Here is a 27,186-nt window from a genome sequence, read left to right as displayed (position 1 = left end):
AAGCAAAACAAAAAAAAAAGTTGTACAAAGTTTTGTCCATATATACCAATGAGCTAAAATATAGCACCCAGGAAGTGAATATATATTTTTGAAAAAAGTGACCTTATTACATACTGATGATTTGATTCAAATATGTTCTTACCCTCTGGATCAGAGCATTGGAAGTGTCAACCGTATCGTTTCCACGCAGAAGGGAATCTTCCAGAGGTAAATTCAGGACCACTCACTTGCCCTTCAGGTTTCCCTCAGTGTTATATTTGCATATGGGACATAGTAACCCCTGGAACCATGCAAAAGGCAAGCCAACCAAAAAAGCAAATCTTTTCCTTGTACTTAGAGCCGATGAGATAAAATGATGAATCAAAAGGATTCTTTTTGCCTAATGAAGCATTCTGGGGTTTGAGTCTCATTGGACTCAGTTTTCAACAGGATGCTGTGCTCCAGGGCTGGAATTTTTAAATTCCCCTGCTGCTATATCATCAGTCAACTCTGATTAATTTAATTAAAACAGGTCTCTTGATGAAGCCCTGCTGCGCTTAATATTAAAAATTTAGAAATTGGTGTGTGGGGAGGGGTAGAGAATGTGAAGGTTAATTTTCCTCTGAAATTAGCTTAGTGGGTTAATTCAGAAAATAGTTGCCTCTGATTGTACCCTTTAGTAATCTGAGCCATCTGCCGCTCTCTATAAGAAGTTCCCTTTAATCCAGTTTACACCAACAAGCCACTCTAGCTTAGTGCCCTTGAAGAGATGAGCCGTGCATCGTCCTGTGCTCTTAAACTGTTGCTGCCGTGGAGGGTACTGGGGGCTTGGTTTGGATTGGTTTTCCGATTTTATCTAAGTTTTGGTTTCATTTTTCTGCGGCTGAAACAATGGCTTTCTTTATGAAAAGTATGATAAGTAACCAGGTAAAGAATTTAGGATTTGGTGGCGGGTCTGAAGAAAAAGAAGAAGGAGGAGGTGCGGCTGATCCTGCAGCGGCCCAAGGGATGACCAGAGAGGAGTATGAGGAATATCAAAAGCAAATGATTGAGGAGAAGTGAGTACCTGCACCGTCGTTCCCCTTTAAAGGCAAAACAAAGCCATTCTGGCCGTAACTTCTGCAGTTCCCCAGCTTATTTCTCTTTGCTTTTTAAATGCCATTCCTTTTGCTGTTTACCTCTAACCCTAAGGAAAGTACGTTCCAAAGTGAACGATTTCCTAGCGTCACAAGCTACTACATTCGATATGTATGAGTGGGAATGAAAAATAATACATGAAGGTTTATGTCATTCTTTAAGCAGCTTAGCACTTTCTGGTCTAGGCACATTTTAATTGACCTCCTTTTAATGGTTCAAATAAAAATTTTTGAATCTAACTCTTTACAGGCCTTCTGCAATTCATCCTCCTAGTAAGTAGAAAGCTTTCAAATCATAAGAATCTGACTTTGACACCGGAGGAAGAGGGCCTTAAAGAACACATAGTACAACTTCCTTGATTTTATAAGTGCAAGGGGAAAAAAGCCCAGAAAGTGCATCATGACAGTTATGTCTCAAGGTTTGGCTTCTCAAAGACTCTGAATGAATTTGTGGGCTGTTTAGTATGAACATTGTTAAACATACAGAAAAGTAGAACAGTATAATCAATACCCACATAGGCCCATAACATAAATTCGAGTTAATATTTTGCGTATTTGCTCGTGGATTAGGTAGTATATAGATGAGAGAGAGAGTTTAAAAGATAGGGAGCCGTTTCTAAGTTTATTACAGACATCATTATGCTTCACCCCCAAATATATCGGCCATTTACCCCCCCAAAATTAAGGATATTCTATTGGCTATATAAAATGTAATAAAATATTAGCAAGATTTTAGTTGGATATTATGGAATATTAACAACAATTTTTCACTGCTGAAGACTGATCCTTAAATAAATGTAATCTATATGCATTTTTTAAATTTTAAGGTAGAATTAATTTTAGAGTCATAACTGAGAATTGAAGCATTAACTAGAGGTTAAGTGTTCATCATATGTTACAAAGAAAAGCATTTCTTTTTTTAATCACCATGACTATTTGACTAATGATCAATTATATATTAGTTGCCTAAATCCTATTGCTAAGATGATTCTAGGTGAAAAGGTTAATGACCTAGAGGAAACTAAGAAAGTACAAAGACCTACATTTAGTAGAAACTTAGTCTATTGTATTTTTCTGAACATAACTGTGGCTTATAAACTACCTAGAATGTATAATGCTTGGCTTTGCAGGGAGAAAGAGCCCAAAGAAAAATAAATAAAAAGATGTGAGTACTAAGATAAGACTTGGGGAAAAGAAGCAGCATTCCTTGAATACTGGCTAGTTTTACCTATGGCATGAGAATTTATACTAACTCTAAGCTATAAAAGAAACACAAGTATAATGAAGATTCAGAGGCAGAACAATAGCACCAAACATTCTCAGCTCAATTGCAAACTGTCAGAAATGTAGACTACACACCTGGTCATGTAAAATACAGTTTAGTATGTCCAAACAATTAGTCTGATATGGCAGATATGGCATCAGTTTGATGAACTAATGTTCTCACTTTCCTTAATTTTATATCTGAACCAATCAAAACTCAAAATATCCAAATGGTTTAATTAGTCAGTGGATTGGGTTATTGCCAGCTAGTCGGCTTTTTGCATATGGGCGAATATTCTATCTAGATTTATGTAGTCACCCAAGTTAAGAAATAGTAGCAGACAATGGGTCCAGCCTGCTTTCCATGGCAAGAGCGAGTGCGATTTCAGTCTGCAGCTTGAGTTTTCAGGAGCTTTATCATCTAGAATGCAACATAAAAAAACAGGCATTAGAAATGGTTCATCACAAGCTACATGGAGAGAGAGCTACAGATATTAGAATATTTGTAATAATTAAGATAAATATCAGCAAATAAAAGCCTCCTAAACCTATCCTCACCATTTTATAAAAGTTACTTCATAGTGCACTCTACTGTACATTCATTATTTTACTTCTATATTCAGGTTTTTGTGTTTTTTTTCCCCCCACTATTGGTAATATTCATATTGAAAGAGGTCTATGCCTAAATAAAATATTTGGAAAGTTTTAAGTAAAATAACAGTCCATTTATCCCCCACTTTTCTCATGATATTAAAATGCCCCTTTACCTTAGTTATGATACTTGCTATGGTACCATTTTAAATTTGATTCTGAAGTTTGTTTCATTCAGTAACTTTTTGGACCCATACTATGTTCACGGCATTCTGAGGGATATACTGAAATGGAAGACATGGGCTTCTTTCAGAAGGAATTTATACTCTACCTGGGAGATTATAAAGCAGAGCAACCAATTTTTGTGAGTGACTAATAAACTGACTCTGGAGGATTTTCTAAAATGATAGTTTCAAAAATGCTTCAAACCAATGGCACCGTTTTCGTTATATGTACTCTACTCTGAAGGAAATAACCAGGCACTATTCTTTAGGATGCTACTTAGTAGACACCAAAATACACAGAAGAAATGCATGGGCTAGATAGGCTGAGAAGAGTAAGATGTGTCTACATACTCTTAGGATCATCGAATAGGTCAATGGAACTTACAAGACATTTGATTTTCAACAAGAATGTCAAAATAATCCAATAGGGAAAGGAAAATCTTTTCGACAAATGCTGCTGAAACAACTGAAAAACACTGAACTTTGACCCATACCTCACACTACCTGCAAAAATTAATTTGATATGGATCATAGACTTAAACATAAAAGCTAAACTTATAAAGCTTCCAGGAGAGAAAAACACATAAGAATATCTTTGCAACTTCAAATGGTCAAAGTTTTCTTCAATATGACCCAGGGGGTAATAACCACAAAAATTTCACGTGAGAAAATAGACTATTAAAATTCAAAACTTTTGCTCACCAAAAGATACCGTTAAGAAAATAGTCAAGCCACAGACTGAGAAAAAATACTTGTAAGTCATATGTCTGACAAAGGACTGATATCTAGGATATAAAGAACTTCTACAACTCAATAATAAAAGCATAAAGAGCAAAGATATGCGAATGGAAGTTAAGTACATGGAAAAAGCCTGCTTAATCATTAGTTATAATGGAAATTCAAGTTTAAACCACAATGATACACTACTACACGCCCACCAGAACTGACTGAAGACACTAAATATTGACCAGAATGTGGAGCAACTAGAACTCTTGTTCTAGTTGACGGGCTAGCTGTAAGATAGCACAATCACTTTGGAAAATGATTGGGCATACCCACCTAAATTGCCCTCTGATGCAACAATTCCATGCCTAGATATTTACCTAAGAGAAATGAAAGGATCTGTCCACAAAAGGACTTGTACAAGAATGTTCATAGCAGGAGCAGCCATAGTATCCACAATGTAAAACAGTCCATGTACCCATCGACAGGAGAATGTATAAAGAAACTGGTATATTCCTACAGTAGAATACCACTCAACAATAAAAGGAACAAACTACTGATAAATACAACATGTAGATGAATCTCAAAAACAAGCTGGGTGAAAGGAGCTTCACACAAGAGATACTAGTGTATGTTAAGAAGCTGTAGAATAAGAAAACCCAAACTATGGTGGAAAAAGCTCAGTGGTTGCCTCTGGGGGGCAGGAGCTGATTGAGAAGGGACATGAGGCACCGTTCTGACATGAGGGCAGTGTTTTATGTTTTGATAGTGGTTTAGGCTGCGCAGCTGTGTGTACTTTGGGGCACTCATCAAATGGTACAATTAAAGTTTCTGCAGTGACATGTATATTTTACTTCAAAAGAAAAAGGGAGGAATTGTAAACAAATATTTAACTCTAGGTCATGGTATGCATGTTGAGGGATTTGGGGGAGTGTACTGATGTCTGCAACTTTGAAATAGGTCAAAAAATAAGAAAGGTAGATGAAAGGATAGAGAGATGATAGATAGATGATAAAAACACGAAGAGTAAGATGCCAGTATTTGTAAGATGGCAGGTATATGGGTTTTCACTGTAAAATTCTTACAACTTTTCTATAGGTTGAGCTCTCTCTCCAGTAACCAGACCACAGGGCAGGTGGAAAATGGCAGCCCAAGGCCTCCAAGTTCACCTGGCATAGTTGCAGCCACACTGCAGGCCTCTGTCTTCCTTAGTCCCAATCCCAAATTCCCAGAGAAGACTTTTATTTACCCAGTCTCGTCCAACCTGATTCACCTGGAGGGCAGGACCCACTAGGAATTGGGGTTACACAGGTGTGTGCTTTCGGGGGAACTCATCAAAGGATACATTTCAGGTTTGTGTATAAGTTGAGCTGCCCCAAAATCCACTTCTGTGGATGTGGTTAAGGGCCAAGGCATCTGGGAGGGGCGATGGTTCCCTTGAGCTCTTCAGGTGTCCCCAAAGGCATCTGCTTTTGTCTGGATCATCTTGAGTAAGAGAGTCGTTTCAAATCTGCATAATCACCAGTCCAATCAGGTCAGCTCCAGAGCGGGACCCCAGGCGGGCCAGATAGAAACCTACCCCACCTTGTAGGGAAGGGAGCGATGTACCTAAATTAGGGCCCCAGTGGTGGCAATGAAGGAAAAGAGCGTCTATTATACTCCCAAGCACCGTGAGCCTCCCAAGGATCCCTTGGTGCGGGGTGCTACGGGGTGCTATGGCCCTCCGTTAGCCTGCGTTAGCCTGTGTTAGCCTGCATAAGAAGGTCTCAGGGCGAGGATGCAGTAGGGCCAGATCCGCCCCCAGAAGCTGCAGACTTAACAGGCCCGCAGGGGCTTCTGATTAGGATGTTGATGGCCTCTAGACAGAACTATGAGAAACTCAGCCCAGGGCTAACTATACAGGAGGCAAGAGTCCTCCTGCCCCTTCCTGTTTGCATGTAAAGAGATCCCCGGAACCAGGGTGTCTCTGAGATTTAGAGCTCTGGACTGACTTGGGATCAGTAGACAGATAGGGAGGCAGACATTTTGGGATGTAGGAAATCCATATTTCCCAGGTGTCTGCCAGCAGTGGGACTTGGCTGGTGGATCCCAGGGTCCGGCTCCCCTGAGCAGGGGCTGGAATGTTCTTAGCTCTCCATGTCCTTATGATCTTCTATTCTTTAACTTTTAGGATAGAAAGAGATGCCGCATTCACACAAAAAAAGGCAGGGAGGGCCTGCCTCAGAGTTCATCTTAGAGAAAAGTACAGACTTCCAAAGGTAAGTTTCTCAACACTATGAACATATAATCATTAACTAATGAATAAAAATGGAGGGGAGTATGTAATTATTATCAGCAAAAGGACGTGCTAGTGAATATATATGCACGCACATATATATACACACATAATTGTTTCTTACTCTTAATTGAAAGGTTTGATAGAGTGAAAAGAGCCTAGAACTAGAAGATCATGAAAACTGGGATCCAGTCACTTAACCTCTGTGAACTTCTGCTTCCTCTCAACAAAATCGAGTCAGTACCTTGTCTTAGTGCTGCCGTAACAAAAGACCACAAGTTTAGTGTCTTAAAATAGCAGAAATGTACCCTCTCTCTGTTCTGAAGGCTCGGCAGTGCCGTCAAGGTGCCATCCAGGTGTTAGCAGGTGTCTCTCTCTGAAGGCTCTAGGGGAGGATTCTTCCCACCTCTTCAGCTTCCGGTGGCTGCTGGCCATCCCTTCCTTGGCTTGTAAGCATATCACTCTACCTCCATCGTCACACAGCCTTCTCCCTGTGTGTCTGTCTCCGGGTCCGAATTTCCCTCTTCTTATGAGGACATCAGTCATATTGGCTGTAGGGCCTACTCTAATTCAGGGTGAACTCATCATAACAGATTACATCTGCAAGGGTCACATTCACAGGTACCAGCGACTTCACCGTATTTGGAGTGGGGAAGGGACACAATTTAACCCATCACCTACCTATAGATGACATTTATGTAAAATTTATCTCAAGAAAACAGAACTTCTATAAATACACAATGGGGATAGTAATCCTAGCGAACATTTATTGAGCTCTTTGTTGGCACCAGCACTGTTCTGAAGGCTTGGCATGAATTAATTCATTTCCCCTCATGACAGTCCTGTAGGGTCAGTTCTAGTATCTCTGTCTTACACGGAGGAACCTCAGGCATAGAGCAAGGAGTCGCCTGCCAAAAGTCACACAACCAGGAGCTGGCAGAGCCCGAGGGCATCACGTCCATGGTATTCTGCCTCTATTTAAAAAGCACAGTCGAGTCCATATTTTTGGAGATGATGCAGCTGTAAGGATCATTACCTAGCACAGTCTTATCCATCTCAGGGCTGACTGAGAGGATGAACGGCCGAAGGCCCTGTGTGAGTGAGGAGTTGGTTTCTGGTGGGAAGAAGACGCGTCTATGGCACATGGCTTGTTCCAGGGCAACAGAGAGCCCAGCTCGTTGCCTCTCTCAATCACTTCGTTTGTTCCCATTTTCCCCAATCTGGGGGGCCACCCAGCTCCTTTAAATGACTTGCCTCACCTTCTGGATGGGTGTTCAATTTCCTATTCCAAAGGCGCAACCTCCCTTAGAAAACACCTTCCATCTGGTGAAGCCAAAGAGAAAGATCCCTCCAGAGTACATGGTGCTCTCCCAAGTATGAAAGCCCAATCTGCTGGGCAGTTCAGAAAGTGCCCCTGAGCCGCTTCCTTCAGTGGGTTTCCCGCAGCTCCTGAAAACATGACTGCAGAAGCTGTACACGTGCAAGCCCAGGAAGACTGCCGACCGTGCTTGCAAGGTCACTGCCGAAACCACCAGAGTCAAACAGCCCCAACCAGGGGAGAGGCTGATCCCAAGATGCCCAAGAACCTCAGATTCTGCTCTCAGAGAGGGGAGGAAGAGTCACAAGAAAATTCAAATTCAGTTTCATTCCCGACCAGTGAATTTTGAAAAGAATGACCTGGCTTTTTGTCCCCCTTATTCAGGTTAATACCCTTTCCCTCTAGGCTTGCATTTTCCCAACAGTCCTTTCAACTCTCCCGGGTGAATTTCCTGAAATTTCCTAGGATGCCCCTGGCTGTCTTTAGCAATGTAGCTCCCCGCAAGCAGGAAGCCTGCCTCAGATTCTTACTGCCTGACTGAAGCCCCTGAGTGCCATTCCTTGACGCCATCTGATTAAAGCACCTCAAGTATTGTTTGGAATGAAGGAGAAATTAAATACACACACAAAGATTGGCACCATCAAATGGACATGCATCTTCTGCAAAGGTTGGGCTTTTTATAGATTTATTTTTGACAACTCTTCCTTTGTCCTTCTTTGGATATCTAAGGAAGACTGGATTTCAGTTCTGGCTCTCCCATTCTGACATGGGGCAACTTAAGAAGGCATTTAAAGAATATCTGAACCCCAGTTTTCTCATCTGTAAGATGGGGGATATGATACCAACTTTGTCTAAGAGAGTATACTATAAAGGGCCAGGGCAGTGTATGGCTAATGGTAAGAGTGCAAGAGATGACAGCAGTCACTATTGCTGCAGTTATCTCCACTTTAACAGTCCTCTGTCTTGGTGATAACAACAGTCCTGAAGGCAGCCCTGCCGCAGGAAGTGTGCCCGTGTGCGTAAACAGCGCGACAGCCGAGGCCCCCGAGCAGCAAGACTCTGAGCTTGGGATTGTTTTCCTCACCCGTGGCGATCCCCGTCTCATCCCCAGCTCCTCAGTGGGGAACTCCTTTGGCTTAGCACCAAGTTTTTTTTTGTTTTTTTTGTTTTTTTTAAAGATTTATTTATTTATTTAATTTCCCCCCCTCCCCTGGTTGTCTGTTCTTGGTGTCTATTCGCTGCGTCTTGTTTCTTTGTCCGCTTCTGTTGTCGTCAGCGGCACGGGAAGTGTGGGCGGCGCCATTCCTGGGCAGGCTGCTCTTTCTTTTCACGCTGGGCGGCTTTCCTCACGGGCGCACTCCTTGCGCGTGGGGCTCCCCCACGCGGGGGACACCCCTGCGTGGCACGGCACTCCTTGTGCGCATCAGCGCTGCGCATGGGCCAGCTCCACACGGGTCAAGGAGGCCCGGGGTTTGAACCGCGGACCTCCCATATGGTAGACGGACGCCCTAACCGCTGGGCCAAAGTCCGTTTCCCAGCACCAAGGTTTTGATGCTCTTCAGAGAAATAATAGTTCCCAAATCCTGGAGCCAAGCTATCCTTTGGGACAGGAGACTTTCCAACAGAAACGGCGGTAAAAGGAAAGATTTATAGCCATGAATGTGCAAATGCAGATCCTCCCTGGAGAGGGCCAGGCTAGGGAAGCTGGGAACAAGAAGAAAGTGGAAAAACTGCCAGCAGAACACAGCATCTTCCATTACTTCAACACTTACTAGGCTCAGAACACACAAATTCTAAATACTCTTTCTTCGCTAGCTGTTTCATATGTGCACTGGAGACCTTGCCTGAGTTTTTCATGAACCCTAAAAGGGACCTTTGAGTTTGCCTAATGGTCTGTTGCCACTGTTGTCTCACTCGAGAAACGTGCAGCCCAGAGAGGTTAAGGAGCTTTGCAAAGACCCACAGCTGCTGTGTGGCAGACCAGGATTGGAACTTGGGCAGCCCCAACCAAGAACAAAAGCAGATTAGAGAATGATCTGAGGACAGTTTCCTCTGGCTATCCAAGGCCTCTGCTCTTTCCAGTCTTCATATTTGAAGTATCACAAAGTCTTAGTGCAGCTTTAGGCTTCATGGGACTTAAAACTGTGCTAGGACTTTTGGGACAACCTGTCCTGCCTCACTATTTCAGTGAAATGTCTCCACATCCCACCAGCAGCCGCCCACGCATGCTGCTTTTCCTTCCGCAGGGCTGCCTGGGGGCCTGACCAGAAACCTTTGAGCGGCTGATTCAGTTCCAAGTACAATTCAAATAAATGGATGAGAATTTCACTCGCGATCATACTACACCCAACTGTTCACTGTGGAATTTATCTTCAGGCGGGGGACACCGGGTTGTTTTTATATTATGGTCACGTTTTGTAAAAATGGATCCTACCCAAACGTTTTTAAGAATTTGTCTATTGTGTGAATACTAACAATACAAATGTCCGGGTTTTTTTGTTTTTGTTTTTGTTTTTTGTAAAGCACACGGAGATTCTAATACAAGACACACTATCCATACAGATAATTAATAGCAATTACATAATTAAAATCAAGCGTCTCACACTACAGTTTATCCAGTTATTAGCAGCTTGCGCTTGAAGTCCAAGCTGCCTGCCCCCACCGTGGGACCCGCCTCTGCCTCCCGTGACTGTCACGTTACCATATACACAGAGGACCCCATCCCTCCCACCCTCTTTTCCACTGGCGAGGATCTGGGCTCAACGGACCTTCAAGAGCCCACGCAGCTAGAAACGAGGTCCTGGAGACAGCGCGTTTCCCAGGCTGAGGGTCACCTCCCTCTCTGAAACACTTTGGGGACCCTAAGGCTTCAGCGCGCAGAGCGCGGCCGCCGCCCCGCCGGGCCGGAACCCCTGGTCCCTCGCGCCCCCTGGCGGTCCCAGACGCAGCCGCCACCCAGCCCGGAAAGGCACCCACGGGGCGCGCCCAGAGCAGCCCCGCGGGAAGAATTCCTCCTCCGCCACGGTGGGACCCGGCGCGGAAATGCCTGGAGATGGCTTCTTTTTAAAAACTTCATTGTTTTGATATTAAGGACTAGATCACGCGTTTGATTCTAAAGGGGGGCGCCTGGAAGGGCCCGGCCTGCGCCCCTGCAAGCAGCTTCCAAGGGCCTCGCAAAGCAAGAGGGGCAGCGCCGCGAAGGACCCGGGCGAGGGGAGGGGGACTTCCGAGGAGGGGGTCCTCTCGTGGTTTATCAGCAGAAGGGCCTAGGAAGTGGGAGCTAGTTGCCTCGGGAGTAACCGGGGTGGTGAGAGAATTTGAAATGTGGATGTTTGAGAAAACGTTGAAGGAATTAGACATAGCCTGGAGAGGAGAGGACTCAGGGATCATTCTTTCCCTGAGCTTGAATGCCATAACTTTTTATTCTAACGCTTTATCAAACTGTTGCAGCAAAGCCAGGAGTTCTGCACCACAAAAAGACCCAAAACCAGCTCTCAGGAGAAGCGGAGGAACAGATTTATTATGCGCAGGTCCAGAGGAGAGTCAATCTCCAAATTTTAAGCCCTGTTTTTCAGTTGTCATAGGTTTATACAGGATTTCAGGTGGGCTCAGCATAACTTTTGTTCATTGGCTAACAAGCTGCTACCGAAATTTTGCAAGCAGGAGGGTTACAGAGGCAAAATGCAGCTGCCAGGTTGCGGGCTGATTTACAGAAGCGGGGTGGGAATCATTTATTTGCTATCTTCCTACTAGGCCATGTTTTCACAGGCTGATTTGCAGAAACAGGGGCAGGAGTTACTTATTTGATATTCTCCTGCAAGGCCATGCCCTCACAGGCCGATCCACAGAAGCAGGGGCAGGAGTGGCTTGTTAGATATTTTTGCAAGGTTATGCTTTTTATTTCTCAACAAAACTAGCCCACCTAGAGCGGCTGTGTGCTGCTGCTTGTTACTGTCCGGAAGCTCTCAGTTCCTCCCTGGATTACGCAGAGGAACCCTGTAAAATGCCACCAGAAAACCACTGCATGGATCCAAGCCCCAGGTTTATACCTGGGGCACAACCTTTTAGGGATCCTTGTCCATGAGAGGTGAGGGGGCCCTTGAAGGGGAGCAGGGCCTGCCCTCCTCCCTGGGGGCTGTGGCTGAGGAAGCCCAAGGCCAAGGCCATGTGTAGGAATGGATTGTCCGGGAAGGAGATGAGAGGCAGCACCGCAGGGCTGCGGCTCTCAGAGTGCCAGTGGGGGCCTGTCCAGGGAGGACAGATGCGTTTGGAAAGGGGACAGCAGAGCCGAGTCATTGCATGGATCGTCTGTATGGGACTTGGCAGCTGAGGTCATCTGCGGACCACACCAACCATCTCCTCCTGCCGACCCCCTGAGCTCTCTTCCTGGAGCTGTTTCCCTCACCAGAACTCCGGGTTTTTCTACTACCACAATACACTGACTCCAGTGGCTGAGTGGTATTTTACCTTTTTATTAAGCTTTTTCTTTTACATACAGAAAAGCACCTGTGACAGGCTTACCCTCAGTGCATAATCACCAAACTTCTATGTCAATTTAGAGACTTGCCCAAGGTCACAGGGCTGAGCCTCCTTATTCTTCATCCAGTACTATTTTCTCATCTCACGCCCCCTCTATGTTCTCTATCTCTATCTATGATGGTAGAATTTACAACAGGACTCAACTGCCTAACAAAGAAAATGGTAACTGGGCAGAAAGTCAGAGGCCTCAGGACCTTATTTGACTCCAGAGACCCACCTTCCCTTCTCCACGTGGTTTGCAGAGCACCGAGCCCTGTGCCAGCCTTTGAGAACCAGGTTGGGTACGTAGCCATGGTCATGGTATTCACAGGGCATTCGGTCCATCTAGTGTGTCCTCCAGCTAACGAGGGAGGACTCCCTGGGTGCCTTGCTCTCCGTTCTTCGGGGTCACCATCACAGCAGTTACCTAACAGCAGGAGTCAGCTCTGGGCCCTTCGCCTGACCAAGGTCCAGCAGAGAGCAGATCGGAGGAAAATGTCTTCCCGGGAGCTGTCAGGTCTAATGAGGGTAACTGCTTCACATTTTGGGATTAGAACTGTATTTTCTAAAGAAAGTATTTGGCTGGTGTTTCCTCTGGGTGAAAAAAAAAAAAGTTTCACTCCATTGCTGACTGGGGAAAGCAAATTTGGGTTCTTTAGAAAGGAACCGGGTAGGCCTAGTCTTCTAGAAAAGCAATAAAAGGCCTCATACCCCAAGTTTATCGTTAATTGATAATGGCAATGCTATTTGTTGTACTGATTCATGTTCCTTGAATGACCATTTTTAACTGCAGTAATCAGATAAGTAAGGAACTAAGTGCAATAATCAAACTGCAGTTAACTGAGGTTTAGATCGTAAGTTACAGGTCATTATAATGTTTTCACGTATACGTGTCCAGCCTGTGTTGACTTCCTCTAGTTTTCAAATTATAGGCAACTAGAGAACTCAATGTGCCTGAAATAATCCACAGTGCTCACATGAGATGTGAATCACTTTCCACTAATTATTCCATCACCTATAGCTTCAATTTTGCCTCCTTTTCTGGCCCCTTCTTTATAAAGGAAGATTCAAGCTCTCTCACAGAATCGCTCTTTCTGGACAAAAGTGCCTTTCAAGGTATCATCCCTTACATGACGCTGCTTCCCACTGTTCTACTGAAACCATCTTCCTTAAGATGCTCCGTAACCTGCCTAAATACCATGGATGTTTTGTTTTCTTTCTGGACCTCTTTGTTTCGTTTAACACCATCAGTTGCTTCCTCTTTGGAGTGTTCTCTTTCCTCCACTTCTGTGACATGGCTCTCTCATCCTCTGGCTCCTCAAACTGTTTCTTCTCTGTCTTCTTCATGGGTTACCCTTCCCCTGCCTGCCCCCAAACTTTGGAATAACCAGGATGCTCCCTCGGTTGACTCTTCACCTCCCTCAGGGCCTTCTCCCTGGATGGCTGCGTCTTGCTATTGGTCTCAGCTACTCAGGAAGTCTAAGGTCACTGATGACCTCACACCTGTACCTCCCGCCCACATCTTCTCTCAGTGTCCCTGCTGTGTCTATCCTGACTTGGACCCTCACAGGTAAAGCCAGCTCAGAACCAGAATGGACTTGCTCAGAAGCCCCCTAAGACTGTTCCTCCAGTGCAGCCCCCCTTCTTGGGGGTACCCCAGGCTGGCAACCTCAGAGTCACCCTGACTCTTCCTTCCCAATCCAGCCTCACAACCAGTAAGCCACCAATTCACGCTGACTTTGCCTCTTAAATAGTTCTCAGCTCATCCCCAAGTACAGGATCTTAACATTTCGCATCTATAATACTACAACAGCTCACAGTACTACAGTACTACAAAACTTTTTTTTTTAAGATTTACTTATTTATTTCTCCCCCCCCACACCCCCCCCCCCCCCATTGTCTGCTCTCTGTGTCCATTCGCTCTGTGTCCTTCTGTGGGAGATAGGCAATCATTCTCTTGTGCCACCTCAGCTCCCTGTTCTGCTACATCTCTTTATTGTTTCTTCTCTGTGTCTCTTGTTGCATCATCTTGCTGCGCCAGCACTCCACATCGTCTGGCACTCCTGGGCAGGGCGGCACCCTGTGCAAGGTGGCACTCCTTCGCTGGCACTCCCAGGTGGGCTGGCATTCCGCATGGGCCAGCTTGCTGAGCGGGCCAGCTTGCCTTCACCAGGAGACCCCAGGCATTGAACCCTGGACCTCCTGTATGGTAAATGGGAGCCCAACTGCTTGAGCCACATCATTTCCCTACAAAGCTTTTTAAATACTTACAAAGCTTTTTTGGTTTGTCTTACTCCCCTCAAAACACCAGAATGAGGTTTCAAAAAGGCTAATCTTATCCTGTTCCTCCCGTTTTAAAAAACAATTTGCCATTGCTTTCTAGAATAAAGTCCAAACTCCTGGACCTACACCTGCCGATGGGGCACTAGCTTTCCAGCCTCACCTCTTGCCACTCCCTGCCTGGACTGTACCTTTCTCTCCCTCTGTCCCCTTCCTCCCATTGCTCCTTTCCTCCTTGGGTAACTCCTGTCCTTCCTGGAAGACTTCAGTCTAGTGCCATGTCATCCAGAGCATTCCCTCCCTCCCCCCACCCGAGGCTGGATCGGGCCACCCTCCTCTATCCTTCCATAATACCTTGAATGCACATCTCCACCACCCTCTTAACACTCAGAATATTCTCCCTGTAGGTCATCCTCACCAAGTAGGCTGTGTGTTCCTTACAAGGGGACCAACCTTTTAACCTGTCCTCAGTGCCCAGAACATGCCTGCCAGATAGACGTTGTGTGAGCACACGGCACACACACACGTTTGCTGATAGATGGAGTTATTGGGGAAAAGAACCAAGTATCAAAAACAGCAGAAGGAACTTGTCTACCATCAGAATTATATCCAAAAAAATTTTCATGAAAAACAAGTCTGGATCCAACATTGTAATTTTGTATAAAACCCAAAGGTTGGCTTTATATTATAATTACAATGTCGTATTTCTTTAGAGGAAGTAATATATTTTAAATAAAACCACAAGATTCTTCTCAAAAACAAATATGCCCCTCTACCCAGCCAATTCAAAACATATATGTAAGTCAAGCCAAATTAAGAAGAGAAAACAGTTCTTGAATGAACCCTAATCCTATTAACGCAATTGTCAATCTAGGTTAGTCATTGAAAAATAATGTCACGCCCCCTGCTGAGCTATATGATTATTTACACCTGGTGTTTGTCTGCTGTATTGAGGCATCGTTCATTTTGAATAAAGATGAATATTTTTAAAATCCATGAATAGAATTATCTTTAAACATGTCACATTGAAAGCTCTATTAGAATTAAGCTTAACATTTGCTACTTAAAAAAAAAAAAGAGGTGACCCTGTGCCACTTCCTTCCCAGCCTCCTTCAGATTAGGAGCTCGGGGGGCTCCCAGCAGGGTCCAGGGCACCAAAACCTCCTGTTTGCGAGCAGCTGTTTCTGGTGGCAGGCCCCGGCCATGGCCTTCTCTCCCGCCTGCTCCCCTCCCTGACCCCCGTCAGCTTGGCCCTCCAGCTCCCCCCCTCGAGAGCACCAGGGACCCACTGTCCACAGGGGCGTGGGGAAGGGCAGCATGAGCTCAGATAAGTCTGTGGTTAAAAACCAAGAGATTAAAACTGATTCTGGTCAACTGGCATAAAATAATTAGCTCTTAAGAGCCTTAAACAATACCCAAAATTGATAAGATTTCAAGAAAGGAGAAGATCTACAAAACAGAAGCTCTGGGAGCAGATGTGGCTCAAGAGTCAAGCACCAACCTCCCACACGGGAGGTTCCGGGTTCAGTTCCTGGTGCCTCCTGAAGAAACAAAACAAACAACAAGCAAAACAAATGATAAAACCAACTCAGGTGGAAGCAGATGTGGCTCGTGCAATTGGGCTCCTGTCTCCCATAGAGGAGGTCCAGGGTTCTATACATGGAGTGCTCGCCCACGCAGTGCTGCCCCGTACGGGAGTACTGGACCATGTGGAGAGCTGGCATAGCAAGATGATGCAACAAATAGAGATACAGAGGAGAGATAATAAGAGACATGGCAGACCAGGGAGCTGAGGTGGTGCAAGAGAATGATCACCTCTCTCCCCCTCCGGAAGGTCCCAGGATTGGTTCAGGGAGCTGCCTAATGAGAATACAAGCAGACACAGAAGTACACACAGTGAATGGACACAGAGAGCAGATAATGGAGGGAGGGGGGAGAAATAAATAAATAAATCTTTAAAAAAAAACAACTCAGGGAAGGCAATGTCGCTCAGTGGTTGAGCGCCAGCTTCCCACATATGAGGTCCTGGTAAACCCTGCCCCCAGTTAGAACAAAACAAAACAAAAACCCAAGAAGCTCTAAGAACAAAGCATAGCCTTGCAGTCCCCTAATAATATGCTGGCTCCCTTCCTGCCTGCCTGCCTTCCTTCCTTCCTTCCTTCCTTCCTTCCTTCCTTCCTTCCTTCCTTCCTTCCTTCCTTCCTTCCTTCGTTCATTCACATCGTGGTTTCTAAGCCTCCCCTCCTCCCCTGGAGCAGTTTCTGGTCTGCAGTGCTTTAATTCATATGGGCTCTAACAGCAGTTTTCTTTTGGGTCATAATGAGGCATTACTGCTTTTCCGTGATGTGTGAACTGTGTCAAAATATTCCTGGTCTCCCCAGTCTAGGATTTGTCAATGGGCAGCAGAAAATCTGGACAAAAGACTCATTGTTTGGACAGTAGATGAGGTCCCATCAGCAGGGCGGTTCATTAGGAACGCAGGAAACAAGGCTGCCCAGTGTCCACTGCACAAATCCCATTTATGCTCCTTTAATTGTGGGCACTGTCTGGATCCTCTTAAGGGCTGGTGCTCTCCCACCCTCTGTTTCACTGCCCATGCCTTCTTTATCCCAGGGATCCTTTCAGCAGGGACCTGGAGCCTGAGGCCCCCTTTTCCTGTAAAATATTTATAACCACAGCTCCCATTTGTACAGAGCTTAGAAGCCTTTCTAGGCTGTTTCACATTCAATCTGCTCAACAGTCCTCAGAGTGGCCCTCCCCTTGGGCATCAGAATTGTACAACGACTTGACCCAGGTGACCACATAAGTGAGAATGTCAGAGCTCAAACTTGAACCCAGGTCTCCTGACTCCAAATCCCACCATCCTTCCACTGTCATTGACTGCCTCTGCAGAGTCACCATCTGAGTAAGCTACAGCTTCTGACAATTGGGACACTTACACTTGGCTTGCAATAGGTGTGGAGCTAGCTCAGCAGCCTAGAACCCAGGGCTAATGAGGCCAGGCACACAGGTTTGGCTCCAGAGAGCTTTGTTTTGCCCTCGAGCCATTCACTGGCCCTGCAAGTTGTCCTGCCCTTCATCATAAAGCATCCATGGCACAGGCTACGGCCCAGGGCAAGTCATTCCAGGACTAGAATCAGCAGGGGAACCAACTGTTCTGCTGATGGACTGTCAGTAGCTTTGTCTTTCTAGAAAAGGGGTTCTTCACCTTTTTTGTTCCATGTACCCCTTTGCCAGTCATGTGAAAACCACAGACCCCTTACTAAGCCCACACTAGTCTGTGTATTATTTAATAAATATATCACACTCAGACCAACACGTCCCCACAAGAATATTTTTTTGAGTTTCAGTTCAAGCTCACGGACCAGTTATTAAGAACCCTTGTTCTAGAAGGATGGTGAGTGGAAGACTCTCTGGCCATATCCAATATTGCCTTTAGACCTGACAACTGGAACCACTTGCCTGGGGTGCCCCTCTCCCTCCTCCAGCCACACTCCACATGGGGTGAGCGGTCTGCAGGGCCAAGGGGTCCCGGAGCCCAGACCTCTCTTTGGGACCTTCCTCTGGTTGCCTGGAATCCCCTGCCTAAACACACCCCAGGGCCTGCACAGCCGCCTTCACCAGCTCTGTCCTCCTGACACCACTGGGCCCGAAGAATGGCCTGGCGGCTGGGGGGATCCACACATATGTGCACAAGGCCCTTCCCAGGGAGGGACAGAGCCAGCTCGTGGGCCAGTGCCTCAGATAATCCTCGTCCCCCAGGTCCCGCAAAAGTTGGGGACCTGACCAGAGGAATGGGAAGCCTGGGCCAGCTAGGTCGATTTCTCCCAGAATTAAGCACCCAGTGCCCAAGGGGGAATGAATAGGCCCTCGGAGGTAGGAAAGCCAAGCATGGGGAGGGAAGGGTGAGCCCTGCCTAAGGTGCAGGGCACAAGGCCTTCCGGTGGCCTGAGTCAGGTCTAGCCAACGCAAACGCTCCCCCCCACCTGAGGCTTACTCTTTTTTATGAGTAGCTACCATTTGTTGAGTACTTAATATACCCTAAGTACTTCTAATTGATCATCTAATTAGATCTCTATAACTCTAAGGCAAATAGTATGATTCCCAATTTGTAGGTAAATAAATAAATCTCAGAGAGGCTGTGTGACTTACCCAAAGTGGTGGAGCAGATGTTCACACTCAGCCAACGCCCTGAATTTCTGGGCTGCATCGCCCCAGGAAGTATAAAGATAAATAAGTTAATAGCTATGAAAGGACGGAGAGCCCTTTAGAGCAAAGAGGACCTGTAAGTATTACAGGTGTAAGTATTACGATGGTGGGTATAAGGCCTGAAATAGGCTTGTTGACTCGTTCCATAAACATGTACTGTCTGCCTCTCTGTGCCAGCTCCGCTACTGGGTTCTGAGACCCAAAGCCGAGCAAGTCTCAGCCCTGCCTTCACAGGTTATGGGGTTGGTAGGGGTTCTCAAGTTCAGGAATCACCAGGAGGGCTTGTGAAGTCACAGCTTGCTGGGCTCATCCCCAGAGTTTCTGAATCAGCAGGTCTGGATGGCACCCAGGAATGTGCATTTCTAGCAAGGCGCCAGGAGGCGCTGAAGCTGCTGGCGCGGGGACCACTTTCTGAGCACCACCAGGCCCGCTGCTGTGGGGATCAAGCTCCACCCTGTCAGCTGGAATCCCAGCCCTCTCCCTTCCCAGGGCCAGTGGCAAGAGGTAAAAACAAAGGTCAAAGTCACCCTTGAAGGAGGAACGGTCCCAAAGCTTCTCTAGGGGCAGCAGGTGGGCAGAGGGCGGCCTGGCTGAGGGTGCCCTGTGGTGTGGGGAGGGCGGAGAGCACCATGCGGTGGGTCCGCCTGAGGGGACCACAGGCTCCTTCCCTTTGGCCACTCTAAGCGCCTTTCCCTCCGCAGCAGTCACTCTGTCCCAGTTTGACTTGGTGACACCCACAGAGCTCTGACAACTAGAAGGGAGGTGCCAGCACCCAGGAATGCCTTTTCTAATCATTTTGCTTCAGGGGGATAACAAAGGCAGACGTCCTGCATTTGCGGGACCTGAGAATCACCAGGCTGAAAGCAGACATTTTCTCCCTTCCCTGCAAAGGAGCTGGAGGCGACCGCTGGGGCAGATAAATAAAAAATAAATAGGGAAAGAGGATTTGGCTCAATGGATAGGGCGTCCGCTACCACCTGGGAGGTCCGCAGTTCAAACCCCGGGCCTCCTTGACCTGTGTGGAGCTGGCCCATGTGCAGTGCTGATGCGCGCAAGGAGTGCCCTGCCACGCAGGGGTGTCCCCGCATAGGGGAGCCCCTCGTGCAAGGAATGTACCCCGCAAGGAGCCACCCCACGCAATAAAAGCGCAGCCTGCCCAGGAATAGTGCCCCACACACAGAGAGCTTACGCAGCAAGATGATGCAACAAAAAGAGACACGTGTTCCCGTGCTGTTGACAAGAATGCAAGCGGACACAGAAGAACACACAGTGAATGAACACAGAGCAGACAATGGGGCGGGGGGGGGGTGGAGAGAAATAAATGAAAAATAAATCTTTAAAAAAATAATAAAATAAAGAAATAAATAGAAGCCTGGCCAAAAGCCTGGCCCGGAGTCCCTGCGGATTAACTAACTAATTAATCCCCACAACAGTTTGATGAGGAAATAATCCGTTAAGCACGTTGAGCCTCTAAGGCTCTGGCAAGTACAGGGAAAGGCTTCCCTCGCCTCCCGAGGCTGGGGCCCAGTGCGGGTGAGCTGAGAGGACTTTGGGGAGGTCCCTGTGAGGACCAGGGCCTCCCACAGGCCTCCGTCTCCACTGCAGAGAATCTGCTCTGAGCCAGGGTCTGCCGTCGCTCCGCCCAGGGAATCAGGTGAAATAAAAGAGTTCTGGGAAGGGCTGTGGGCCCACAGCCTCTCCAAGGATCAGCCAGGGTAGCAGGGAGCCACAGAATGTTAGAACTGGACAGGACCTTGCCAAGCTGCTCCCTCCGACCCCCTCTGCTGGTGAGGAATAGAGTTTACAGATTCCCTGGGCAGCCGTTTGGACCTAGAAACAGCGGCTAGTCATTTCTGACCATTTCTACTCAGTACCCGGGCGAGGGGATTGGCCTGGGGGGTGGGGGTGGGGGGTGGGAATGGGAGAGATGTAAATAAAAAATAAATCTTAAAAAAAAAAAAGAAAAGCTAGTGACAGGAAATGTCTGAGCAGACATGGGGGCAGGGCACCTCAACATGTTGTTTGTGACTGTAGCAGTTTGATACGGTTATGAATTTCAAAAATAGATATTGGATTATGTTTGTAATCTGGTCTATACCTGGGTGTTCTTAAGATATGATCAGGGCTTTGATTGGGCCACTTCATTAGGGCAGATATAAGGCATGGCAAAGGACAGAGTTGAGGGTTTTCCTAAATTTTTATTTATTTATTTATTTTTATTTCTCTCCCTCCCCCCCAAGTTGTCTGCTCTCTGTGTCTATTTGTTGTGTGTTCTTCTGTCTCCACTTCTATCCTTATCAGTGGCACCGGGAATCTGTGTTTCTTGTTGCGTCATCTTGTTGTGTCAGCTCTCCGTGTGCGTGGCGCCATTCCTGGGCAGGCTGCACTTTCTGTTGTGCTGGGCGGCTCTCCTTACGGGGTGCACTCCTTGCGTGTGGGGCTTCCCTAAACGGGGGACACCCCTGCGTGGCACGGCACTCCTTGCGCGCATCAGCACTGTGCCTGGGCCAGCTCCACATGGGTCAAGGAGGCCTGGGGTTTGAACCACAGTTTGAACCATGTGGTAGGTGGACGCCCATTGGGCCAAGTGTGCTTCCCCAGCTTTTCTGATACTCTTTTAAATTTCTTTACACCTGAAACCCAGCTTGCCTCATGTTACAACCTGTCTCAGCCCTCTGGAAATTGAAGCTACCATCTCCTTTCCCAGAGAGTGTTTTTCTTCAGATTCTTCTTTCAAAACAAAGGGCTCTCTAGCCTAGGCAGTCAAGGAATGGCAAAGACAGGCAGTGTGCTCTGTGGCATTCTGGGACAGTTACTCCTAGAACTATTAATACAAAATGAAATTTGTAAGGCAAACTTTCCTGGTAGCATAATTTGCAAAGTAGGTCAAACTGTCAGTAAGTTGACAAGGAGGAGCCATAAGTGATTCGTTTAATAAACATTTGTTATGTACCAGAGTCTCTTCCCGGTCCTAGGGATATAACATTGAATTTGACATGATTTTGTGCCATGAGGGGCTCCCTGTCTCATAGAAGTGGGTAAGCAGAGGTTGCCACTGAAGTGTGATGTGTGCCCTGAGCAGCTTTGCCTGTCTCTGTGGGTGCTGTAAGCCCAAGCCCACCCCCTTCTGTGCGGCCAGCTGGGGTCATGCAAAGGAGCTAATAGACACTGCAAAATTTGCTGAGCTGCCCTGTGGGATTCTCAAGCTTTCATGGCCATCAGCATCACAGAGAGCTTACTGAAACACAGACTGCTGGACCCTTCCCCAGAGTGTCTGATTCAGTAGTTCTGAGGATACCCAGGAATTTCTATTTCCAAGGCTCCTAGATGATGTGGATGCTGCTAGTCCAGGCACCACACTTTGAGAACCAATTTACTAGAAGCTTCTGATCAAACCAAAGTGCAGTGAAGGATGGGCCTCCCAGCCAGGAGCTACTGGCTCCATGACCACATCCGGTTCTTTCTCTGTTGCCAGACAGCCAAGCACACCAATCACATCATTCACACCAGATGGACCTTGATTTTCCTGCTGCTTTTTGAATAAGTAAATGTATTTCTCTCTGAATTTATTTTTCACATAGAGCGAAATGGATGCAAACCAAATCCAGATGGCCGGGGATGATGTGGATTTGCCCGAAGATCTCCGGAAAATGGTAGATGAAGACCAAGAAGAGGAAGAAGATAAAGATTCTATTCTTGGGCAGTTACAGAATCTCCAGAACATAGACTTGGATACTATAAAAGAAAAGGCTCAGGCCACCATCACGGAAATCAAGCAGACGGCAGAGCAGAAGTGCTCTTTGATGTGAGGGAGTGGGGAGGGGACAGAGAGAGGGAACCAGGTCACTGGCGGAGAAGACCACACGCCCATGGAGCATTTAAAGCAGCATCTACTTTAATGCGGTAGACACAGTTAGAAAGACCATGACGATAAAGCCCTCTCCAAACAAGTAAACAAGAACTGGGTTGTTCTAAATGTTCCCAGTAGATCATTTAGCTGGTAACTTATAGCAGGAAACATATGTGCTTTTCTGTTATTAATGTGGCTAAAGTATAAAATTTCAGCTGTGAATGGTGCAGAAGTCATATCTGTTGAAAAAGCTTTAGGATGGCCAGGAAGAAACCAAAGCAAATGGGCATTTCCTTTCCGACTTCCTTCCTTAGAGGGCGAGAGCTCCCCCTGCCCAGTTCCCTGCAGTGAAAGATGTGGAGGGCCAGGTGCTCACCAAGGAGCCAAGGCTGCAGGCCAAAGATCAGCCCCCACCTCTTGTTCCAAGCTCCTTGGCGCTGTTGCTGCTTCTCATCAAGCTTGGCCACGGACTCCTCTAAGCCGAGGTGCGGTGGCAGGGATGTGGTAAGAGATGGAGGCAGGGCACAGATTCCACCAGACCTTAGCGTTGTGCATCACCATTCCAGGGGCCACGTGAGGAATGGGTTGCGTGTGTGTGTGTGGGGGGGGTTACAAAAGGCAGGGGCCACTGGGTAGATTATTGCTGTTCCTGAGTCCAGGGTTATTTCCTCATCTGAACTGAGTGATGGCAATTGGAACAGGCACAAGGACAAATACAAGCTAAAGCAACGCTCCCACCTCAGCTCCCCGTCTTGCCCCCTCCCTATGTCTCTTCCTTCTCTTTCGTCTCATGCCTCTCCCCACTGCACCCATTCAGACCAGCTTCCAGTAAACCATCCTGTCACTCAGGGCCACAGTCTTCCAGTGTAGACACGGATTTCTTTTTCCTCACACCTGCTCTCTTTCAAAAGGATATTATTCAAGAGACTTGGAACACTCAACTTTAAAGTACCTAAAGCTGTCTAACCAAAGCCTTCCAAAATGAAACAGAACAAAACACTGGTTTATCAGTGAATCTGTTCATAAAATAAATAGTACTCAAAGACAAATTTTATCAAGAACTACTCTAATAGAGGAGACTAGAATAGACACATTTTAAAAGCAAGCTTGTCTTTTATCAGAACTGACATGGGAGTTGTGATTTGTTTTATGGCAGAAACTTTTTAAAAATTCACAATCTGAAAAAATGATAAAATAATTCATTTTAGGCTTGACTGCCCTACAATGACAGGGTGAGATAGATGGATGGGTGGCAGGTGACACACATGGTCCTATGTTTGTACATCTTGTTGTGATAGAAAAGTGCCAAATTATTCCTTAGCATAGCTGAAGGGTAACAGAGAAGTCTTGCTTTCTTGTAAAAGATGCAGTCAATTCTGCTAAGGGAATTATTACATCGGCATTTCAACTTGACAGTCAAAATTGCTCCTATACCATTTGGTCACTCTCCCAGTGGAGCTGCATAGTGCTAGAGGACTGCGTGGTTATCGGATTCCACCTTAACACCTGATACAACACTACAGCACCACCCCACCCCAATCTATGCCATATCTATGCCATCACATGTGAGTGGGGTTGGGACAGAGAGGGCATGGAATGGGGCATCCAGAAGACTCCTTTCCCTCTGGAGAGTAGATGGTGTCTGCTATGTGACATTAATGGGGTACAGAAAGATTTTCCTTCACCAATTCGTAGAATTCAATGATGGTAAAAGACGAGGAAGTAACTGACCCCAAACTCCCACACAATGAAGGAAAACCTTCCAATATGCCCCAAGAGAGGCTTACCTGATAGCTTGCAGGAGTGGAGAATTCATCATTGCTGCTCCAATGACTTCTGTCGCTACCCCTTTCCTTTGTGGACAGCTCTGTTAGAAAATCCTTCCTTGTCCTGAACTCGAACCAGCTGCATCACTGATCCATTTATCATCGTCCTCTGGATGGAGCTGCATTGAATATACCTTGGATGATGTCTCTATTCAGTTTTCTCTCTTCCAGGTGACATAGCCTCAGTTCTTTTACTCACTTCTCTTCACACAGCATTGAGACCATCCACCCACTGGGTCACCCTGCTCTGGCTGTCACTGTCTGTGACAGTTTGAAGCTATTGTGAATCCCAGAAAAGATCATGTTCTTGGAGCTAATCCAGCCCTGTGGATGTGGGACCTTCTGATTGGATGGGGCCTTTGATTAGAGCACTTCATTGAGGGAAGACCCAGGGTAGGCTCTTGTCCTATGTAATTGGGAGAAACATGCAGAGAGACACAGAAAAACAGAGCTGTAAGTTTAACCCTGCCACATGAGAGAGGACTCCAGGGTCACCTACAGCCACAGAAAGACAGAAAAAAACCAAGAAGCTGAGAGAGAGGTAGGTGCTAGAATCAGCAGAGCTGCCTGAGTTTGAAGACATGAGGCTGGGGAGACATGAGCCATATTCCTGATCACCCACCACTGAGCTCAAGGAGAAAGTGAGCCTGGAGGAGAAGGCACAGACCAGCTGCCATTTTGCCTTGCCAGGGGGCAGGAGTCCAAGATCAGCCAGTAGCTGGCCTATGGTGAGGTGGTATCTCAGGTGATGCCTTGATTTGGACATTTTCACAGCTCAGAGCTGTAAGATTTTATCTTAATAAATTCCCATTAAAAAAGCCAACCCATTTCTCATATTTTTGCATTGACAGCCTTCAACAAATTAAAACAATACACTTTTGAGTGGAACCAGCCATGCAGAAAACGGATGCCATCACCTGCCACATCTGCCACTGCAGTTGGGGTCTGTAGTCACTCCTTTGAGCCAACTCACAGTCAGGAATTAGGATTCTAGCCCAATCCCACCAGCCCAGTCTGCTCAACCTTGGACAAGTCATTTCTCTGCTCTGGCAATTCATTCCCTCGACAGTAAAGATGAAGGGGCTGGATTACTTTACATTCTATAATTCAGTCTATGGTTTCTGGGTGGTCAATATTAAGTGTAGACTTAGGTTTATCTCATGGAAGGAAGCAAATTTTCCCATTGTCACTGACACAGAACTATGTGGGTTTTTTTTTTTTTTGTCTTTATTTATTTTTTTAATGTTACATTAAAAAAATATGAGGTCCCCATATACCCCCCACCCCCTCACCCTACTCCTCCCCCCATTCTATGTTTCAGTCCCTTTACTAAGTAGATCTGAGCTAATGGGACCACAGGCCCCAGGGGTGTGGAAGGGGCAGAGAGAGTTTTGATGGTTACTAGAAGGCAGAAGGGTTGGGAATGCAGAGGGTCTGTCATGGGGAGAAAATCTAGAGGTCCAGGGGGTATTTCCAAAAACCAAGCAGGGGGACCAAATGACTCTGGGAAGAGGTGCTGAAGAATGAGATCAGAAAGACAAATTAAATGGACATTGCAATTTTGCCTAGACTCTGTCTAGTTCCCAATTAAATATGGACCCGTACAGTATAATGAACTGGTCTACTCACATCATGAGCTCAGTCATAGGAGCCAATTAATCTAGTTTGCAATTTATGTTAACACTTCACTTTTTGCTCCTGACACTAGAAATTTGGCCAAATCACTGTCTACAGAGACAGGGGGAGGAGTGAAGTTAAAAATGAATGCAGCCATCCCCAGGGACCCCAGCACCCGGGACCCACGAGGAGCCGCCGCTGCTCCGGGACTCCTCGGAATCCCTGGGACTCCACATCCACGTCCACCTGTGGCTGTCACACAGCTGTGATGTCCTGGTAACCCAAGTGGACCTGGCTGCCTTGAGGAGCTGAACCTCTACAGAGATCAAAGGTGCGTCATGACAGTATCTCACCGCAGTGTCCTGTGTCAGGGATAAACAGCCTTGAGTGGAAGAGAGCCCCAGTGGCCACTCCTCTGCTTCTCAGAGAAATTTTCTACTTTTCATTGAATAGCAAGAAACAAAGACCAAAGGAACTGAACTCAAAACAGGAAATGAAATGATCCAGGGCCATCACCCTGCAGAGGAACAACTGAACAAAACAGAATGAAATTCTCCTAAGATGCTTGCTCGTCTTGTCCTCTTCTGGAATGGATTTCAACTTTGTTCAAGGGAATGATCCAAAATGTTGAATAAAATATCCTCTTCATACTGACCCTGATATAATTACACCTGTGAAAGAAGAAGCCCATTTTCTCCTATAAGGAGAAGTAGCCTTCCTCTTCATCTTGTTACTACAAACACTGTCCTTTACCGCAGGCACCAAGCACAGGCTCCACAACAAGGGGACATCCGCTCCCACTAGGGCTTCAATAGTGGGAGAGGAGAAGACATTGCCTGACTTCAAAGCTTCAAGAGACAGCCTGACTGTCTTGTTAGGGGCTAATGCAGCTGGTGACTTTAATTTGAAGCTATTGCTCATTTTGCATTCTGAAAGTCTTAAGGCCCTTAAGAATTATGCTAAATCTACTCTGCTTGTGCTTTATAAATCTAACAAAAAACCTGGATGAGAGAACATCTGTTTACAGCACAGTTTACTGAATAGTTCAAGGCCTCTGTTAAGAACTACTGCTCAGAAAAGATTCCTTTCAAAACATTACTGTTTATTGAGCACTATTGCTCATTGGAAGTCCTAAGTGGCATATTCTTCCAAATATAAGGCTGCTTTAGATACTTTGAAACTGTCATTTAGTGTGTCCACCTTCATCATAACATTAGTTAGAGCTTCTGGATAACTTGGTGCAGCTTTTATAGCAGCACTTTTTCCTTCTTCTTACACTTTGGTTTATGGAAACAGTTTCTTTCCTTAAACCTCAGGAACTAACCCCTGCTAGTTTCAAATATTTCTTCGGCAGCCTCCTTGCCTTTCTCAGCACTC

The 27,186-nt window shown here is 46.3% G+C and overlaps 1 protein-coding gene across 1 annotated transcript; it reads left to right on the top strand.

Moving 5' to 3' along the window:
* Positions 1 to 804: 804 nt before the first annotated feature.
* On the top strand, positions 805 to 22,652 carry CPLX4 (complexin 4). The gene is made up of 3 exons (XM_004447187.2): positions 805 to 1,037; positions 6,087 to 6,174; positions 22,098 to 22,652. The coding sequence occupies exons 1-3, from the start codon at positions 871 to 873 to the stop codon at positions 22,323 to 22,325; spliced, it is 483 nt and encodes a 160-aa protein (XP_004447244.1). The 5' UTR covers positions 805 to 870; the 3' UTR covers positions 22,326 to 22,652.
* Positions 22,653 to 27,186: the final 4,534 nt, after the last annotated feature.

This window comes from Dasypus novemcinctus, chromosome 16, assembly GCF_030445035.2.
Source record: "Dasypus novemcinctus isolate mDasNov1 chromosome 16, mDasNov1.1.hap2, whole genome shotgun sequence".
Classification (NCBI taxonomy): Eukaryota; Metazoa; Chordata; class Mammalia; order Cingulata; family Dasypodidae; genus Dasypus; species Dasypus novemcinctus.
Note: the sequence above shows the minus strand (reverse complement) of the source record. Positions and strands in the feature narration are given on the sequence as shown.

Coding starts and splice junctions, on each gene's coding strand:
- CPLX4 (XM_004447187.2), top strand. CDS start 871: ATGGCTTTCTTTATGAAAAGTATGATAAGTAACCAGGTAAAGAATTTA. Junction 1,038..6,086: donor AAGCAAATGATTGAGGAGAA/GTGAGTACCTGC, acceptor TTTAACTTTTAG/GATAGAAAGAGATGCCGCAT. Junction 6,175..22,097: donor AAAAGTACAGACTTCCAAAG/GTAAGTTTCTCA, acceptor TTTTTCACATAG/AGCGAAATGGATGCAAACCA.